General features: G+C 39.1%; 1 protein-coding gene across 1 annotated transcript; it reads left to right on the top strand.

Moving 5' to 3' along the window:
* The first annotated feature begins 1,542 nt into the window (after nt 1-1,542).
* On the top strand, nt 1,543-19,160 carry LOC142140623 (embryonic protein UVS.2-like). Its single transcript, XM_075198332.1, has 10 exons — nt 1,543-1,564; nt 2,142-2,276; nt 2,369-2,486; nt 11,202-11,385; nt 11,473-11,549; nt 11,679-11,806; nt 13,009-13,124; nt 15,092-15,317; nt 15,618-15,736; nt 18,942-19,160. The coding sequence occupies exons 2-10, from the start codon at nt 2,150-2,152 to the stop codon at nt 19,158-19,160; spliced, it is 1,314 nt and encodes a 437-aa protein (XP_075054433.1). The 5' UTR covers nt 1,543-1,564; nt 2,142-2,149.
* Nucleotides 19,161-21,314: the final 2,154 nt, after the last annotated feature.

Below are 21,314 nucleotides of genomic sequence, written 5' to 3' on the forward strand. Positions count from 1 at the left end.
TCCTTCCTCCTTACCTGCATCCTTGTCATATGATTGTCCAGACCAGTGCAATGTCAGTGTTGCGTCTCGGCAGGGCTGCAACGAGGGCCCTCAATCCCCTGGATGGTCCAGCACTGGTAAAGAACTAGGCATACAACCATAGTAGGATGGCTACCTTCCCTCCTGTAATGCACCGCTACTGGGAGGCAGCATCTACACTCACAATTTTTTTTTTTGTTGTGTGTGTGTGATGGAGGCTCCAGTGGTCTCTCTCACCCAGGGCACTGAAATGTCTAGTTACGGCTCTGAAGTGCGTGGAGGAAGAGAAGCGTGTATGTGGAGAGGCAGCAGGATTCTGCTATTACTTAGACCCTGAGGACTAGAGACTCACATCTGCACTGTCTGCGCTATGTTCAATGAGATCCTGATAACAGCACCCAGAAGTCATAAATGCTTTCCAGTGGTTATACCCAGAAGTATTAGATACGTTTCAAGTTCAATAAGTAACACAATAATACTGAATATTTCTTACATTGGTTCCGGAGTTCCCTCTGATTCAGTAGGTCCCATGATGACTGTAGCAGACCAGCAATGCTGATCCAATCAAAAAATGTTTCTTAGATTAACAAAACAGTTAACAGGAACGGGGCATCAACAACACTACTGCCAGGGTGAAACATGAAGAGAATCAAAGATCTGTTACAGATGTCAGGGCACTCACTGAAACAGGGTGATCACCAGACCCCAATAAAGGGATTTTCAATATTATTGTATTACCAGGTATTCTCTTATCATTGTCACTTACAATTAAAGCTTATTGCACAATACTCAACACAATAGTTCATTGAATCTCTCTCTCTCTCTCTCTATCTCCCTCTCTCCCTCTCTCTCTCTCTCTCTCTCTCTCTCTCTCTCTCTTTGTCTCTATCTTACTTTTTGGAAAATTTACTACAGCACCAAAAAAACTGTTAGTTAAAGATGGTCCTGGTATTGCCATTTACTCTTTAAGTGATTATACTGACACTGGCAATACCTATATGGATCTATCATCATTCTAAAATTTAATTTGAGGTGAGTGAACCTTCTGTGGTTCAGTTAGCAGAGGGTCTTACAATAATGGTCTAAATAGCTTTATTTTCTTCATTTAGTTAAAAAAAAGTATGTATAGCAAATAAAACATCAACATAAAATGTAGATTACATTTTTAGGAATTACTTTATTAAACTGCAACAACTGCACTCAGGAGACTATTCATATAAATGTATTATACATGGTTATCACATTGTAGGTCTCAAATGATCAAATCAGAGGCCACTTGTGAGGATACTAAGAAGAGGTCCGTAATCTGCTCTTTTCAGAGCCACAGAGTGGGGGTGAGGAGGGGGGCAGAATGCTAAAGAGGCAACTCTAGGCCCTACCAAAATTTTGCTATGGGGTCAGCCAATGTTTAATCCCTGCTTAGGAGACCATCCACATAGCTGTAGTATACATTGATATCACATTATATGTACATTTGTATTTACAGCAGATACAGATGCCAGAGAACCTGGGGGTACTTTCAGCAGGATTATTGAAGTCAACAAAGGTATCAACCTACTACTAAATGCTATAATGTAATACATAGCAGATAGGCTAAGAAGTCTGAGGGGGGAATTGAATTAGCTATAAGGAGTCCGCTGAGACACATTGCCTCAATGTTCTTTCTGAAATCTCAGCTCCTTCTCTCTCGCATCCCATAGAGATGTGAGGAGAAAAGAACCGGAAATGTGTTACTGTATAGGCCGACAATGTGCGTAGAAGGACAATAAGGAGATTTCTGGCGGCACTTGCGACTAATTTAATTACTCCCTAAAACTAGAACAATAGTATTTTCAGTTGGTTTGTTGAAATGGCTCATATATATATATATATATATATATATATATATATATATATATATATATATATATTGTACATTCATGTGTGGTTTAAATACACTAATTCTTCTAAAGTAAGGAAAGTTGTATTATTGATCTAAGAAATATATTTTAATGGATAAAAAGGTGGGTTTATTTAGATTTGATATTTTTACAAGATAGGATTAAGGTAATAGTCTGGTATGAATCTTACTGATAGTACATTAACATATGAATGTTCCATGTCCTTTTTTCTGATTAATGCAGGTTATAACATGACAGTACAGGAAGGAGACATTCTTATAAAAACTGGGCGCAGCGCCACCACTTGTTCAAGCTGCCTGTGGCCTAAATCTGCAGATGGGACTGTCCCTGTTCCATACACCTTATCCCCTGATTACAGTGAGTTTCCTCTTCCTTATGGTATAATAATAAAGTCATGGCCATCTATTGCTCTAATCTGTTAGTAAATGTGCATCATTCTTTCTCCACAGATGACAATCATATCAGCTTCTTTAGAACTTCTATGCAGGAGTATGAGGCATTGACCTGTGTGAGGTTTATACCTCGGACAACAGAGACGGCTTTCCTCAACATTGTCTCTTCAGAGGGGTAGGTTCTTCCATTCTATGTCATAAAGGAATGTTTATTAAGAGGAGAGATGAGAAAAATAACTCTACATGGTTTGGAAATATTATTATTATTATTATTATTATTATTATTATTATTATTAGCACTGACATATTACACAGTGCTGTACATTGACAGAATCATGATACATACAAATGACATAAAACAGAAGGTAAAGAAGGCCCTGCCCTAATGGGCTTACACTCTAGGTGTGGGGAAGACTTGATACATAAGGGAGTGGAATAACAATTGTATCAGCTGTTGGAGAAAGTGTGTGTGATTATAGTAGGGATGTGCACCGGCGACTTTTGAGGTCTCGTGTTTTGTGTTTTGGATCCGGATTTTCGTTATTTTTGGGGTTCGGATTTGTCTCGCAAAACACTTGACGAAAGGTCTCGGTTCGGATTTAAGGTTTTGGATTCGGATTTTTTTGGAAAAAAACATAAAAAGTTTAAAAATCAAGTTTTTGGGCTTATTTTCACTCCTAGGCTATTATTAACCTCAATAACATTCAATAACAAGCATTTCCACTAATTTACAGTGTATTCTGAACACCTCACAATATAGTTATTAGTCCAAAACGTTGCAACGAGGTATCTTTCTGGACTGCGTAGAGGAGTGGGTCACCACAATATATATTAAAAACCCTGAACTTTTATGATTCGCACCAATAAATGTACCTGGACTGCGTAGAGGAGTGGGTCACCACAATATCTTAAAAACCCAGAACTTTTATGAATCGCACCAATAAATGTACCTGGACTGCGTAGAGGAGTGGGTCACCACAATATCTTAAAAACCCTGAACTTTTATGAATCGCACCAATAAATGTACCTGGACTGCGTAGAGGAGTGGGTCACCACAATATCTTAAAAACCCAGAACTTTTATGAATCGCACCAATAAATGTACCTGGACTGCGTAGAGGAGTGGGTCACCACAATATCTTAAAAACCCTGAACTTTTATGAATCGCACCAATAAATGTACCTGGACTGCGTAGAGGAGTGGGTCATCACAATATATTAAAAACCCTGAACTTTTATGATTCGCACCAATAAATGTACCTGGACTGCGTAGAGGAGTGGGTCACCACAATATCTTAAAAACCCTGAACTTTTATGAATCGCACCAATAAATGTACCTGGACTGCGTAGAGGAGTGGGTCACCACAATATATATTAAAAACCCTGAACTTTTATGATTCGCACCAATAAATGTACCTGGACTGCGTATAGGAGTGGGTCACCACAAGATATATTAAAAACCCTGAACTTTTATGAATCACACCAATAAATGTACCTGGACTGCGTAGAGGAGTGGGTCACCACAATATATCTTAAAAACCCTGAACTTTTATGAATCGCACCAATAAATGTACCTGGACTGCGTAGAGGAGTGGGTCACCACAATATCTTAAAAACCCAGAACTTTTATGAATCGCACCAATAAATGTACCTGGACTGCGTAGAGGAGTGGGTCACCACAATATCTTAAAAACCCTGAACTTTTATGAATCGCACCAATAAATGTACCTGGACTGCGTAGAGGAGTGGGTCACCACAATATATCTTAAAAACCCTGAACTTTTATGATTCACACCAATAAATGTACCTGGACTGCATAGAGGAGTGGGTCACCACAATATATATTAAAAACCCTGAACTTTTATGATTCGCACCAATAAATGTACCTGGACTGCCTAGAGGAGTGGGCACTGGGCACCACAATAAAATATATAAAAAACCTTCAACAGGTCTGCATTACACTACACATACGGCTGCTCCTCCATCCTCTCCATCATATACATGTTGGAGTTTTAGCGTGTGACAACCTCTTGTTTTTGATAATGTCAGTGCATTTTGAATATTTTTCAATTTGCCCCACACCACTGAATGTACTTTATCTATGATACGCATCTATCTATCTTGACTGCGTAGTGTGGTGGCCCCGGTACACAATTTGGTACCGAGGCCACAATATAATTAAAAAACCCTCCACGTGTCAGAATTCCACCAAAAAAGGGTATGGACTGCGTAGTGTGGTGGCCCCGGTACACAATTTGGTACCGAGGCCACAATATAATTAAAAAATTGGGCATCAACAGTCAACGTTGTTTAATATCTGATACACCTCTATCTGGACTGCATAGTGGAGTGGCCCCGGTACCCAATTTGGTACCGGGGCCACAATACCTCCTCCAAACATGGTACAGACAATTCGTCATTGAGATCCCATCAAGTATGTTAAAGACAGACAGGGTCGAAGTGTTATTCGTTGACTTTGTAAACCCAAAAAACTGTCCCTGTTGCACATAGTCGTGCAATGAAGACTGACTTTTTCATTTAAAGGCACGATCTTTCAAGTGTAGTGTTTGTAAGTCTAAGTCATATTATACTTTTGGTAAAATTGGTTTATTTTGTTCCTCTTTATGGTAACTACTAATAGAATTAAAGTATTAAATAGAAGCGGCAGTTCCTCTTTATGGTAATTAGTAATAGAATTAAAGTATTAAATAGAATTAAAGTATGAAATAGAATTAAAGTATTAAATAGAATTAAAGTATGAAATAGAATTAAAGTATGAAATAGAGTGGTATAGAGTTGTAGTGTGGTATAGATAGAGTGGTCCACACAATATAATAATAAAACCCTCAACTGGTCTGAATTCCACCAAACAAGTATCTGGACTGCGTAGTGTGGTGGCCCCGGTACACAATTTGGTACCGAGGCCACAATATAATTAAAAAATTGGGCATCAACTGTCACCGTTGTTTAATATCTGATACACCTAAATATGGACTGCACAGTGGAGTGGCCCCGGTAGTAAATTTGGTGCCGGGGCCACAATACCTCCTCCAACTTCCAAGTGTAGTGTTTATAAAGACAGACAGCGTCGAAGTGTTATTAGTTGACTTTCTTAACCCTAAAATTGTCCCTGTTGCAAATATTCGTGCAATGGACAGTTACTTTTTTATTGAAAGACTCAAGCTTTCAAGTGTAGTGTTTATAAAATATAAACAACAATACAGTAGTTTTAGAGCACGTCAATACCTCTTGTTTTAAATTATGACACGGCATTTTACTTTTGGTTTAATTTCTTGTATTTTTTTAAATTTGGTTTTACTTTTTGAACATGGCAAACGACTGTTGATTGGTCATATAATGCAAAAAAAAAAGGTCCAAGATGGAATTGTCCTTGGGCCCTCACACCCACCCTTATGTTGTTGAAATAGGACATGCACACTTTAACAAACCAATCATTTCAGCGACAGGGCCTACCAAACAACTTTGGCTGAAATGATTGGTTTGTTTGGGCCCCCACACCAAAAAAGCTATTCATCTCTCCCTGTACAGACTAAACAGGCTCTACTGAGGCAAGATGTCGTCCTCATCCTCAACCTCTGATTCCTCTCCCCCTACAGTGTGTACTTCCTCCTCATCACACATTATCAATTCGTCCCCGCTGGACTCCACAACCACAGGTCCCTCTGTAGTATCTGGAGGGCAGTGCTGTACTTCATTGAGGAATTGATTATTCATTTTTATAAACATCATTTTTTCAACGTTGTGAGGAAGCAACCTCCTTCGCCGCTCACTGACCAGGTTCCCCGCTGCACTAAAAACTCTTTCCGAGTACACACTGGAGGGGGGACAACTCAGGTAAAATAGAGCCAGTTTGTACAGGGGTTTCCAAACTGCCTTTTTTTCCTGCCAGTAACAATATGGACTGTCTGACATGTCTACTTGGATGGTGTCAGCAAAGTAATCATCCACAATTTTTTCTATTGTGACAGCATCCAATGCAGCGAGAGTAGACATGTCTGCAATGGTTGGCAGGTCCTTCAGTCCGGACCAGATGTTATCAGCATCCCCGCCAGTGCCTCTTTTGGGAAAACTGAGCTTTTTCCTCGCAGCCATAGATGTGGAAGAAAATGAGGGTGGAGCTGTTGGCATGTCACGGTCCTCTTCAGAGGACAATCTCCTGACCAGCAGGTCTTTGCACCGCTGTAGACTTGTGTCCGCCGGAAACAGAGACACAACATACGCTTTAAACCGAGGATCGAGCACGGTGGCCAGAATGTATTCCTCTGACTTTAAAAGAGTGACCACCCTCGGATCCTGGCAAAGCGTATGAAGGGCTACATCCACAAGAGCTACATGCTTGGTGTAATCGCAATGGCTTACCAGCTCCTCCCTCACTTTCTCCAGCTGCTTCTGCAACAGCCTGATCAGGGGAATGACCTGACTCAAGCTGGCAGTGTCGGAACTGACTTCTCGTGTGGCAAGTTCAAATGGCTGCAGAACCTTGCACAACACGGAAATCAGTCTCCACTGCGCTTGACTGAGGCGCATCCCCACTCCTTTGCCTATGTCGTAGGTGGCTGTGTAGGCCTGAATGGCCTTTTGCTGCTCCTCCATCCTCTGCAGCATATAGAGGGTGGAGTTCCAGCGCATCACAACCTCTTGTTTGAGGTGATGGCAGGGCAGGTTCATGCTTTTTTGATGTGCCTCTAGTCTGCGGTAGGCACTGGCTGAATGCCGAAAGTGTCCAGCAATTTTGCGCGCCACCGCAAGCATCTCCTGCACACCCCTGTCACTCTTGAGGTAATGCTGCACCACCAAATTAATGGTGTGGGCAAAACATGGGACGTGCTGGAAATTGCCCATATTTAATGCCTGCACAATGTTACTGGCATTGTCTGACACCACAAATCCCCATGAGAGTCTAAGTGGGGTAAGCCACTGGGAGATAATTTCCCTCATTTTCTCTAATATGTTGTCAGCGTTGTGCCTCTTATTAAAGCCTGTAATACACAATGTTGCCTGCCTTTGCACGAGCCGCCATTTTGTAGTTGCTGCTACTGATGCAGCTGTTGCTGTTGCTGCGGAAGGGGATGCATCTACCCAGTGGGCTGTCACAGTCATATAGTCCTTCGTTTGCCCAGAACCACTTGTCCACATGTCCGTGGTTAAGTGGACAGTGGGTACAACCGCATTTTTTAGAGCACTGAGGACACTTGATCGTACTTCTCTGTACATTTTTGGTATCGCCTGCCTAGTGAAGTGGAATCTCTACGGGATTTGGTACCGGGGACACAATACCTCCATCAACCCTCTAAATCCCACTCCACTGATGGCGGACACCGGGCGCACGTCTAACACCAACATTGCAGTTACAGCCGCAGTTATACGCTTTGCAATAGGGTGACTACTATCGTATTTTGTGGTCATGGCAAACGACTGTTGGACGGTCAATTGTTTTGTGAAAGACTTAGCGGTCTTACGACTTCCCCTCTGGGAAGATGACCGACTAACAGCAGCAACAGCAGCAGTGGCAGTAGTAGGCGTACCGCTGCAGCATTCCTCGGATGAATCCCGTATTGAGGAGGACTCAGTCTGGCTGCTGACTTGGGCTGCAGGACTGAATCTGATGGAGATTGTGGAGGAAGCTGACGAGGAGGGTGTTGCTGGTGTGTATCCAACTGGACCACGGGATTTAGGTGTCCCTGTACCGATGAGGGTCCTAGCCCCAGTTCCTGAACTAACCTCTGAACTATGAAGGTTATTCAGGTGACGTATAAGGGAGGATGTTCCTAGGTGGGCAAGATCCTTACCCCTGCTTATTTGAGCTTTACATAAGCTACATATGGCCATACATTGGTTGTCTGGATTTGGATAAAAATAACTCCAGACCGAAGAGGTGCATTTTTTGGTCTTCTGACCAGGCATGACGATGGGCTTTTTCATCCCATGGACATCAGCTGTTTCCCCCCCTGGTGCCTCATTTACAATAACCACATCACCATCCTCATCATCAAGTTCCTCCACAGCGCCAGCTACATCATCAATAGCCTCCTCCCGAGCCACCTCTTCCCGTACAGTGATGGGAAGGTCAGGCTTGACAACCACCAACATCCTTGGACTCGCCTTGTGGATTTGTGATAATTTCTCTTTAGAAGGCAGAGTTGTTTGCTGTTTTGTTGCTGACAGCATAACTCTCTTCAATTTTTTGTAGGGGGGGGAGGAGGAGGAGGGCTAAGATCCGTGGGTGAAGCTGAACCACTAGTCATGAACACGGGCCAGGGCCTAAGCCGTTCCTTGCCACTCCTTGTCGTAAATGGCATATTGGCAACTTTACGTTTCTCCTCAGATGATTTTAAGTTTCTCTTTTTGCTACTTTTTCTTAACTTGGGCTTTTTGGATTTTACATGCCCGGTACTACGAGATTGGGCATCGGGCTTGGAAGACGACGTTGATGGCATTTCATCGTCTATGTCATGACTAGTGGCAGCAGCTTCAGCATTAGGAGGAAGTGGGTCTTGATCTTTCCCTACTTTATCCTCCAAATTTTTGGTCTCCATTATATGTAGCACAAGATACTGCAGAATGTGTGAACTTGGTAATATTGCAGTACCAATGGACTTATACTGCTGTATTGGTTTTGCAAATTTGGTTATAATTATTATATATTTTTTTTTTAAAATTTTTTATTTTTTTTTACTTTTTTTTTATTTTTTAAAAACTTGGGAATAATGGGGAAATAACTATGCCCTTAGAAGCACAGAGCACAGGACACAGCACCACTGGACTGAACAGGACACGGCACAGGACCCAGCAGCACTACGGAACTCAGCAGGACAGAGCACAGGACACAGCACCACTGGACTGATACTGCAGAATGTGTGAACTTTGTAATATTGCAGTACCAATGGGCTTATACTGCTGGATTGGTTTTGCAAATTTGGTTATAATTATTATATATTTTTTTTTTTTTTAATTTTTTTTTTTTTACTTTTTTTTTATTTTTTAAAAACTTGGGAATAATGGGGAAATAACTATGCCCTTAGAAGCACAGAGCACAGGACACAGCACCACTGGACTGAACAGGACACGGCACAGGACCCAGCAGCACTACGGAACTCAGCAGGACAGAGCACAGGACACAGCACCACTGGACTGATACTGCAGAATGTGTGAACTTTGTAATATTGCAGTACCAATGGACTTATACTGCTGGATTGGTTTTGCAAATTTGGTTATAATTATATATATTTTTTTTTTAATTTTTAATTGTAATTTTTTTTTTACTTTTTTTTTATTTTTTAAAAACTTGGGAATAATGGGGAAATAACTATGCCCTTAGAAGCACAGAGCACAGGACACAGCACCACTGGACTGAACAGGACACGGCACAGGACCCAGCAGCACTACGGAACTCAGCAGGACAGAGCACAGGACACAGCACCACTGGACTGATACTGCAGAATGTGTAAACTTTGTAATATTGCAGTACCACTGGACTTTTACTGCTGAATGTGTGAACTTGGTAATATTGCAGTACCAATGGGCTTATACTGCAGGATTGGTTGTGCAAATTTTGTGGTAATTAAAAAAAATTAAATTAGTTTTTGGTATTTTTTTAAATAACTTTTTTTTATTTTTTTAAACACAGGGGAATATTGGGGAAATAACTATGCCCTTAGAAGCACAGAGCACAGGACACAGCACCACTGGACTGAACAGGACACAGCACTGGACCCAGCAGCACCACTGACCTCAGAAGGACAGAGCACAGCACACAGCACCACTGGACTGATACTGCAGAACACAGCATAGCACAGCACAGCACAGCACAGCACAGCACAGTACAGCACAGCACAGAACTAAACAGCACAGCACGAGATCTACCAGGACAGAGGACCACCTAACACACCCTCCCTCTACCCTGATCAATGCCCGAGTGAAGATGGCGGCGACTAGCGGGGAATTTATAGGATCCGAGTATCGCGAGATCCGACAACGGGATTATGAGTCAGAGCCTCAGTTTCAGATTTGAATTTGGCGCCAATACCCGGATCTGTCTCGGATCCGACTCGGATCGGCAACGTTCGGGTGGGCTCGGATTTCATAAATCCGAGTGCGCTCATCCCTAGATTATAGTAAGACAGGAGCATTATCAGCCAACAATAATAAAACAGTCATTGGAAGCATTGGTTATTTCTGTGCAGCTGCCAGTTGTGTGTTACTCTTGAAATGAGGAGAGAAAACAGAAATCAGAGACACAAAAAATTAACCAGTTACTGTAAAAATCTTAACACAGTCAGCCGATGTCATCCATAGCTGTCCTTCACAATTTCTTGTGGGGTTTGCAAAATTCAGGGATCTTTAATTAATCTGGACACTGAATTGCAGGGAAATAAATACCATGGGAGATTTTCTAATCTATACTCTACAGCGCCAAACAAATAAACATATAAATAAGCAAAGAAAATTCACACATATGTATATGTGTTTACAAATATAATATAAATAACCAGAAAACAAGCAGTATGCATATCCTGCTATTGTCAGTCTACATAACTCATTGTTCTGTATAGTGGAGTCTGTGCATGGGATACAATAGTTTTAGAAATACTTATGTAACATTTTTCCTGTTTATATTACCCATTTGCTTTTTCTTGCCAATCAGTCGAGCCAGAAATCTGCCACCCTTTTTACTTTTGGCTATCAGACTAATTAAGCAGAACTTTCTTAAAATTTCATATTTAAAAAAAAATGTGCAAAACATAATTATTACATTACATTTTATTGGAATGGTTTTAAATCTTCCCTCCAGCTAATTACTATGTATTGCCCTGTGTGTATGACTATGCTGTAACCATTAACAAACTCTCATTACTTCCTTACTGTTTCCAGCTGTATGTCATATATCGGACGAACAGGTGGAGGTCAGAAGGTTGGAATAGATATTGCTGGTTGCATGCTCAGAGGTATTATACAACATGAACTAAATCATGCCCTGGGATTTTACCATGAGCATATGAGAAGTGACCGCGATGACTATGTCAACATCATGTACCAGTACATCTCACCAGGTACTGTGCACAAATTACATAGCTACTAAAATTTTGTGTTCTTTTTATTCAAATATGGGCATTGTAAATGGACATTTCCTGTTACAGATGAGAAAGGAAATTTTGCCAAAGCAGACACTAATAACCTGGGTCTGGAATATGACTATGGCTCAGTGATGCATTATGACAAGTAAGATAATACATTTTTATTAAATTATAGATGATGGTGCTGGAAGTATTTAGAACACATTGATGTTGGAATATTCCCTTTTATGATTTATCATTCTGGAATGTACTGATCTCTTTTGTTGTGTGACAGGTATGCATTCAGTAACACTACAAATCAACCTACCATTGTACCCAAGCCTGATCCCACAGTACCCATTGGACAAAGGGATGGAATGAGTATCTTGGATGTTTCTAAAATTAACCGGCTTTATCAGTGTAGTAAGTATTGATTAATAGATATATGAGGCCTCATTTAGATTTAGCAGTAAATACAGCTGGCACCTTGGAATACCATGTTGGCTGCATGGGGGGAAGGGCAAGCTTCCTGTCTCACCTCTAAACTGCAGTATATAGTTAAATCAGGCCAATATATTTGTTCTGCATGACAAAGAAGTGTTAGGTAATTGTAGCATAAATAGAGGCAAGATAGAAGTTCAAATGTCTGTAAGTTTATTGGAATATATTGCAGACATATGCTGTAACCAATGGTCCTATACAGGGAAGGCACAGTTTGCAATGGATTTGTAAACACAAAACAAAGTTGTCTAGTAATAGCTGTATCTGACAGTTGTAGTTAATAAATGATCTCCAGAGATAATGGCAGTCTAGAGGGTTTGACACAGAATGATTAAGGCAAAGGCTTGTAGTACAGACACAATATTCACAAGATGCAATCCTGGTAATGTAGAATTTCCAAGCTTCCTTATATAACTGCAGACAGCAAAACTCCATGCACAAATGAGACAAAACCAGAGCCCCTCAGTGCCATAATCAGCAGGCACAGTTATAGAGGAATATTTCCTTACTAGTCAGCTGACCAAGGCTAAATAAGCTGTTCAATGTTGAAAATGCTGTACTAACAGAGAAAGATTACATTAAGCAGGATGCTGGAATGCTGAGTTGGAGTATTAATGCTGTTTACCAGGGTAAAGGGTCAGAATTCTTTGTATGTCACTAGCCAGGAAATAAAAAGCCATAATCGAAGTTGAAATCAGTAAACTGAAGAATCCCAGAGTGGAGACTGTTGAGTACAGAGTGAAACTCTATCACTCACAAAGCTGCATAGAACAGGAGGAACTGCAAAGTTCAAATCCGTTTAGGAGATAAGCATACCTTAGTTTAATGAGACTGGTCTACAATGACACATGCTCACTTGATCTAATGTTTCAATCCCAATATCCTAATAAGAAGACTATATTTTCCCTGAATTAAAAACAACTTTTCACCCCTTACATAGCGCCATAGTTTGCCTTTGTGTAAGTTTATACCCTTTAGCAGGATTTCTTCTTAAGACTAAATGAGGCCGATAGACTGTAGGTTAAGGTATCTGTTACGTACATAGAACATCAAAATTATATAATAACTGAACATAAGTCACCAAGTCTACAATCATTGATTTAAATCACTTTCTCTCTTCTCAGATGTTTGTGGTTATTTGCTTAACAATATGAATGGAAATATGAACTCAGCGAACTACCCCTCAGCCTATCCCAATGATGCCAGCTGTGTTTGGTTGATCAGATCACCATCTGGACAGGTACATTAATGAATGCATGAAACAAGTGACAAACAGAAGACTCAAGAATTAGATATCATTTTCTAAAATCAGTTCTGTCACTTTCGGTGACATATAAATAACAGACAAACATTTCCTGCGCTCATACCAGATGTATGTCATAAAATACTGAAAATGGAAACATAGACTAATGAACTGTGCTGTAATATTATACTGGATAGATTGATGTACTTTGCATGACAATAAATACATCGATAACGTACACAGGTGCAAACCAAATTTTTAATGATAAATGTGAAAATAACCAATAAATAGAAGATTATGTGTGACAGAAAAAAACGAATCTTAAAAAAACACAATATTAAAAAGTAGTTGCTAATTAGACGGTTGTCGTGTAAGGGCTAAGTAGGACACAATTAGAATTAAAAAACAATAGATATCAAGATATCTATGACACTAATATTAAAATTCATATTGCCAAATCAAAACAATACAACCCAATGTGGTGTTCGTAATTAGCAAGCCAGACAAAGAAAAATGGCAATGTGATACTCAATCGCCATAAAAAGTCATATAATACAGAAATCGTAATTTTGTATTCCAGGTACCAATATATATATATATATGGGCTTGGATAACAGGGAATAAAATAGCAGTTATATCTACACTTTCCCAGTGTCATAATCTTGAGGACCGTTCTAATAGAGATTTGCTCCACATTTTAATTAATTTCATAAGTAAAAATACAGAAATATTAACACTGGGATGTACTATCGTTGTGGAAACAAATGGTCAGATATTAACAAACTAAAGATGTATTCAACATAAATAATAGTACAGATTACATACAGGAAAGGACCAGCTGTACATTTTTTATTTTATATTTCACAGTATTTTCACATGCACATTCACTTATCACATAACTGTTTTTAAATATTTGCCTTACGTACGAAGAGGATGGTTTGATCTTAATTTGAATGCATATTAATAAAATACATGTTTTAAAAATATATCATCCCTGAATGTCCCCTATAGGAACACACTTTATTTTGGTTGCTAGAAAATTACAAGAAGTCAACGATAATTATATAGGGATGGATTTAGACAGACACATACAGTTATAGAGTTATAGAGTTATAGAGGTTAGAATTACACAATCACTTATTTGAAAAAAGAGTTTAATGAAGTTACATCATATTCTGACATTGTATAAAGCCAGTTACTTACAGGTTAGCTTACAATTATTGCCCATACCTGATAAATAATTCTGTAAGACAATTCATACTGTACTGTATATGAGCCACGCACCACTTACTAACATTGCATTAAGGTGCACAATTTACATTAAATAAAAGCAACCATTAAGGAACCTTATTTTATTGTGTAAATTGAACTAGACAGATAATTTCAGAGTGATTGCTGTTTTTAGTGTAATTAATAATAATAAAAAACTACTATATTGACAAAACTAGAATGTTGTTTATTCTCAGGAGTTCATGGCAAATTTTACCCAGGGAGATGAGACTCTGCTCAGCAGCCTATTAGGAACATTTCAAATTAAGCAAAATGCAGGTAGAGCAATGATCCAGCCGAAGGCAGCCGACTATGGTACCGGTCCAGGAGGCAGATGCCCCCCTGCCCCCTAGTACAGCCAGACCCTGATTATTCTAAAAAATTGTGGAAGCTTGTAAATCATTAATGGACTGAACTCCTTCTGGGCTGATCTTCCTTCATTGTATAATATGCCGGAATGATGTGAAAGAAGGATGGGGCATCATACACAATGGGGGTATATGATTGGGTTGCTGCTGCTCAATGCCAAAATGTAATGCTCCTTGTTATAGTTTTACAATATTCTAGGGGATAAGTCATGTAGCTGATCACATCCTCTGTGCCGTAAAGCCCAGCTTGGCATAAAAGTGTAAATTAAGTTACTCATGATCTTAATTCTTAAACTAACATTGCTGATATTAATGTTTAATATTTAGGCCACCCTGAAATTTAATGCCTTTGATGTCCAATCGTCACCTAATTGTGTATCTGACTACGTCAAGATTTATGATGGTCCCAGTAGGACATCTCCTGTGTTGCTGGACAAAACATGTGGGACTGGAATGATCCCTCTCTTAGTTGCTTCCACTAACCAGATGCTGGTTGAGTTTGTCAGTGACAGCAGTGTTACTGGGGTCGGCTTCAAAGCTACATATAGCTCAGGTATTGTATTCAGTGTTTAAATGTTATAGTTTTACACTTTGTAATCACAAGTAAACTAATTAGAGATATGTCACAAGATAACATGAAATCTTTACTAAATTCTGTGGTGAACCATTTACTGAAAACACATTATTTCTGCTTGTCAATAGTCATATGTGGGATTAACTTTGTAAGGTCTTGTCAGTGTAAGATATTTGAATATATTGCTTTATATATTAAAGAACTCTATAGCTTGGTCCTATAGTGTATTTTATATTAACAATGCTGTTTGTTCTCTGCTTTCAACCATATGCCCCAAAGTACCATGTGGAGGAAATTTCTTTGCCTCTAAAAAGACCTTTACATCTCCTGGATACCCTAATGCATACCCTCCCAACATGGATTGTACTTTCAACATCACAGCTCCTGTTGGACAACGGGTAAGAAGACTGTTGTAGCCTAAGATAATTAGTGTAGTAGTTTCTGTCATGTAACGGTAGCTTAGCTGTATTGAAGAATTTGCTACAGATGCAGTTTAAATTCTACCTTATTTGCATTACATAAAGACAGGAGCGGATCCAGAGGGGGGCATTTTAAGGCAATCATGCACCAAAGAAGGTGCCCAGATGTGCCCCCTACACCAGTATATAATTCCAGACTAGTCTCATGCCGTTTTACATGCATGAAGCTAATATGACTTGCATCACGGTGTCCTTGGGGCACTGCCTGATCGCTCCAATGAGACATAAGAACATGATGAGCAGAAGAAATATGATTATATTATTTGACCTTAACAATAAAATTAATTGTTAATCCAATGGATGCACGGAAAAATATTCTAGTGCATCAATCAAACATTCTCAGAACGGAAGTGTGTTCATATTACCTCAATTCTTCTCTGAGCAGCAGAGGAGCAGAACGCAGAGTGGTAACAAAAACCACCTCGAGCGAGAAAAGGAGGGCAATGATTACTGCCCCTTAATCTATCATTGTCCTCTTTTTCTCGCTGTCTCACTGCCTCCTCTCATAAATATTATTACTATCTCTCATTATATATATATATATATATATACATATATATATACACAAGTTAACCCGTGCATGATACTCATGCATTCTAGTCAAATCAAGCTACTTAAGGTGTTAAAAAGGTTCTTGTCATGCATTTGGGCCCTAGCCCAGGCCTCCTCAGGGGAAGAGCGTTGCTTCCCGACCCAAGCGCCCTTTTTTAACGTGGTTTTGTCTTCATGTCACCACCTCATCATTCTTCTCCATCACCTCATCCTTCATTTTCATCACCACATCTATCCAGATGTCTATCCAGACACAGGGATCTCTCTCAGCGGTCCTGAGTATCACATTCCTCTCGCTCTGTCACCCCCGTCAACCACCAACCACTCCCAACTGTCACTTCTCCTTCAAGAAATATATATATATATTTTTTTTTAAAATCTTTATAAACACTTTTTACAATTAACAAATTAAATTAACAAATTAAAAACATCTTAGTATACCAAATTTAAGCCCCTTCTGAGGTTTTTTTTCCACACACACTAAGAATTTAGTAGGTCAGTGTATAACTCTGCCCAGCAGGTGGCGCTGCAGCTTGGTTTTATTTTTTCCACACACACACACAGACAGACTAACACACGCCACTAGACATTTATATTATAGATATATGTATAAACAAAAACAGACATAGGTCCTCTGCACTCACCATGTACAGACTGGGGTGCAAGAGGGGGTTGCCCACATTGTATAGACAAAAAAACAGGGATACTCTGCACTCTCCAAACACATAATTAATGCTATATCAAGTACTGTTCTATATTAAAAACAGGGAATGTTAGTTCCACATATTGCGATATATGTTTAAGCTGACCAACTCACGCCAAAGTCTTCCCATTCTGGTCAGTCCTAACATGATCAAATGCTATGCTATTTTTTCTGGGCGTAAGGCTTACCTGCACACAGCTTTTAAAGGCAAGTCTTTGGCGTGAGTTGGTCAGCTTAAACATATATTGCAATATGTGGAACTAACATTCCCTGTTTTTAATATAGAACAGTACTTGATATAGCATTTATTATGTGTTTGGAGAGTGCAGAGTATCCCTGTTTTCTTATATCTATAAATATATATATATATATATATATATATATATATATATATATATATATATACACACACACTATTTAGAAGTATTTGAAATATTTGGCCACTCCTTTTAATTATTGAATTTAGGTGTTTCAATCAGACCCTTTGCCAGACGTGTATAAAATCAAGCACCTAGCCTTGGTGTTTCCATTTGCAAATATTTGTGATACAAAATGGGTTGTTCTGATGCCACCTTTGCAATAAGACGGTTTGTCAAATTTCATCCCTGCTGGATATTCCACAGTCAACTGTAAGTGATATTATTAGACCCTCACCCTAACAACTTCGTCAGGACGAAGTTGTTCAAGACAAAACGCGTAGAGGGACGGTAGTGTACTGATCGTGAGGTCTGTCCCGAATTGCTGTATAGGAGTCATCCTGTTATTTCATATCTACATGCTTGTTGTCGAAGGATCTCTGGTACGTGCATACTTGTGTGTGATTTTAACAAATAAAATGTGGATACTGCACTATGGAAGCGCCCCCGTCTGTTTGATTTATATATATATATATATATATATATATATATATATATATATATATATACATATATATATATAGTGTGGGAAGATCCCGCTACTGCAGAAGCACACAGGAACAACAACTTCCTTTTTATGGTGCTTTATTGTTAGGATGGTAAATGTTTGACACCGTATACTTGTACAGCAATCATGGAGACCCTAAACACTAGCTATACATAGTCCAGCTCTCTCTCAGGACCAGCCAGCTCACCCAGCATTGGTCTCTCTGAACAAATGAAACAAACAAGCTTTTATACCTGATGCTCCACCCCCAGCCTTAGCTTGATGGACAGGTGACACACCCACCTTCTCTTTAAAAGAAAACACCCATCACTGCCTCTGTTTGCACAACCAGACACGCCCTGTCTGTTTGCTGAGAGGAAGGATTTCAGATCATGAAAGTTTAACCAAATTTAAACTATTGCTTTTCATACATAAGTCTTCACTCTAGGTGCATTACTGCACAAACGTTTTACTCTACTTACCTGCTTGCTCTGCATATTGCCAGCTAAATGCCTCCTTTTGTTACAATATATATATATATATATATATATATATATATATATATATATATATATATAGTGGCAAAGAGGGATATTTGCCAGTCTGTTTGATTTTTTATTTATATATATGTATATATATATATATATATATATATATATATATATATATATATATATATATATGTTCTTTAATTTCCAAATTAGTTTGTACATTGACCAGAAAATGTGGGCAGTCAAGAGTAAGCAACTACTGTCACCCGTAAAAAATTTGATATGTATCTTAAGATGTAACAATCCAGCAAGTCTTGTCATGAAATGTATAAATATATCTATGTATACTGTCATATTGCATTCTTACATACTTACAGATTACAGCTTGTGGGTATTTTTCTAGATGTTTTTGGTTCTTTAGTCTAATCTGCTTTCTGAGATGTCCTTTTAATTATTATATATCTGACTTTCACAGATTGCTCTGACTGTAAGTGATTTTCACGTTGAGAATGGAAATTTCTGCATTTATGACTATATGGAAGTCAAATCTGGATCTTCTTGGTTTGGTCCTTTCTGTGGTAATCGTAATATTTCTCCCATAACATCAACTGGGAATTCACTAGTGATGACATTTCATAGTGATGAAAGCAATCAGCTGAAAGGTTTCACTGCCTCCTACACGTTCAGTGAGTAATACAATCCCATCTATTTATTGCAGAGCAACAGTCATTATATAACTTTAGTGGTTTCATATTTTTGTTTTAATAAAGGGTATTATTCTTCACTTAAACAGGAACTTCATTTCACATAGAGGTGCATTTTAAACACTCATCACAAGCAGTATATAGTTTTGTTTGTAGCCAGAGTGTCCTATACCCACACATGAGAGATGTCACAACACTCATCATTTGTCTTCAGGACCTAATTAAGACACAATGGGGCCCTATACAAGGTGCTGGTGTGGGCCCTTTGTCAAAAATAACACAAATAAAATGAGTACTCTAATCCCCTCAGAGTCCTTTGGGACCTACACAGACGTCTAGGTTGCCAAATGGATGATTTGGCTCTTTTTGTCTTAATGAAAAAAGACATGCATGGTGATCACACAGAACAATGACATTTGACATAGGCTTTTCTTACTTCACTCAGTGTATTTGGAGCTTGATAATAGTGGGAGTTCCTGATACACTGATCTATGGAAGAAGTTTATGGTGATCCAATTGTACTTCCACATGCAGTCAGTGAGCATGGTGGCTGATATCTGAGTGCATGTGGAAAAAGGGAGAGGAGCTATGCTGATCACCTACAATCCATCTTCTGAAAAGTAAATTCATTGTATTAAGCTGGGTACACACTACAGAAATTTCGACCAACTTTTTATGCCGAGCGATTTTACATGCGATGGATGGTCGGATCACTCGGTCCATGCACTGCATACACACTAGCCTTGTTTAGGACGATAAAGGGAAGAGCGGACGACCCTTTAGCGACTTTTTACAGCCATGTTGTCATGAGCAATAACTGTGATTTCGTACTCACTGTTGTGGATCGGTCGGAAGTTTATACACACTACACAGCGGAAAAGAGATTGGAACGAAAATATTAAACCGTACGACCATCCAAATAAGGCGACAATCGTCCATTTGGGCAGACTTTCGACCATCAAATCACTACACACACTGACCCGACTTATGAACGAGCGGTCGTATGTATGCTGTTTGAGACGATTATTGGACGAAAACAGTGTAGTGTGTACCCAGCTTTATTGTAAATTCACAATAAATACATTCTTAATACTTAATAAGGCGACTGAAGAATATTAAGATAAATAAAGCTCCAGGTCCAGATGGCATACACCCAAGGGTCCTTATGGCGTTAAACTTGGAAATAGCTAGACCGCTATTCTTAATTTTCAGAGATTCAATCTCATCAGGCTCGGTACCAAGGGATTGGCGAATAGCAGATGTGGTGCCGTTGTTTAAAAAGGGGACGAGATCACAACCAGAGAATTATAGACCTGTAAGCCTAACATCAATAGTGGGGAAACTACTGGAAGGTATTTTAAGGGACAGTATTCAGGATTACTTGGTACGCAATAAAATTATTAGTGGGAATCAACATGTATTTGTGTGGGATAGGTCATGTCAAACTAATCTAATTCGTTTGTACGAGGAAGTTAGTGGGAACTTAGACCAGGGCAGGACAGTAGATGTGGTCTACTTAGATTTTGCAAAGGCCTTTGATACAGTGCCACACAAGAGGTTGGTTTACAAAATAAGGGAATTGGTCTAGGAATCAAAATTTGTACTTGGATCGAAAACTGGTTAGAGAATAGGGAACAGAGAGTTGTGATAAATGGAACATTTTCTAATTGGTCAAAAGTCTTAAGTGGAGTACCTCAAGGTTCCGTGCTGGGACCACTCCTTTTTAATATATTTATTAATGACCTTGGTGATGGTTCAGAGAGTAAAGTTTTCTATTTTTGCAGATGACACTAAACTCTGTAAAGGTAATAAAATCAGAGCAAGATGTAGCTACTCTACAGAGGGACTTAAATAAACTGGAGGATTGGGCAGCCAAATGGAATATGAGGTTTAACACAGATAAATGTAAGGTTATGCATTCAGGGATCAAAAACAAGAACGCAATCTATTAATTAAATGGAATTAATTTAGGAGAATCTATAATGGAAAAGGATTTGTACGTGCTCGTAGACAGTAGACTTAGCAATAGTGCTCAATGTCAAGCAGCAGCTGCAAGGTCAAACAAAGTATTGGCATGCATAAAAAGGGGCATAGATGCAAGGGAAGACAGTGTAATTTTGCCACTGTATAAATCGTTGGTAAGA

Source organism: Mixophyes fleayi, chromosome 2 (assembly GCF_038048845.1).
Source record: "Mixophyes fleayi isolate aMixFle1 chromosome 2, aMixFle1.hap1, whole genome shotgun sequence".
In the NCBI taxonomy this organism is placed as follows: domain Eukaryota; kingdom Metazoa; phylum Chordata; class Amphibia; order Anura; family Limnodynastidae; genus Mixophyes; species Mixophyes fleayi.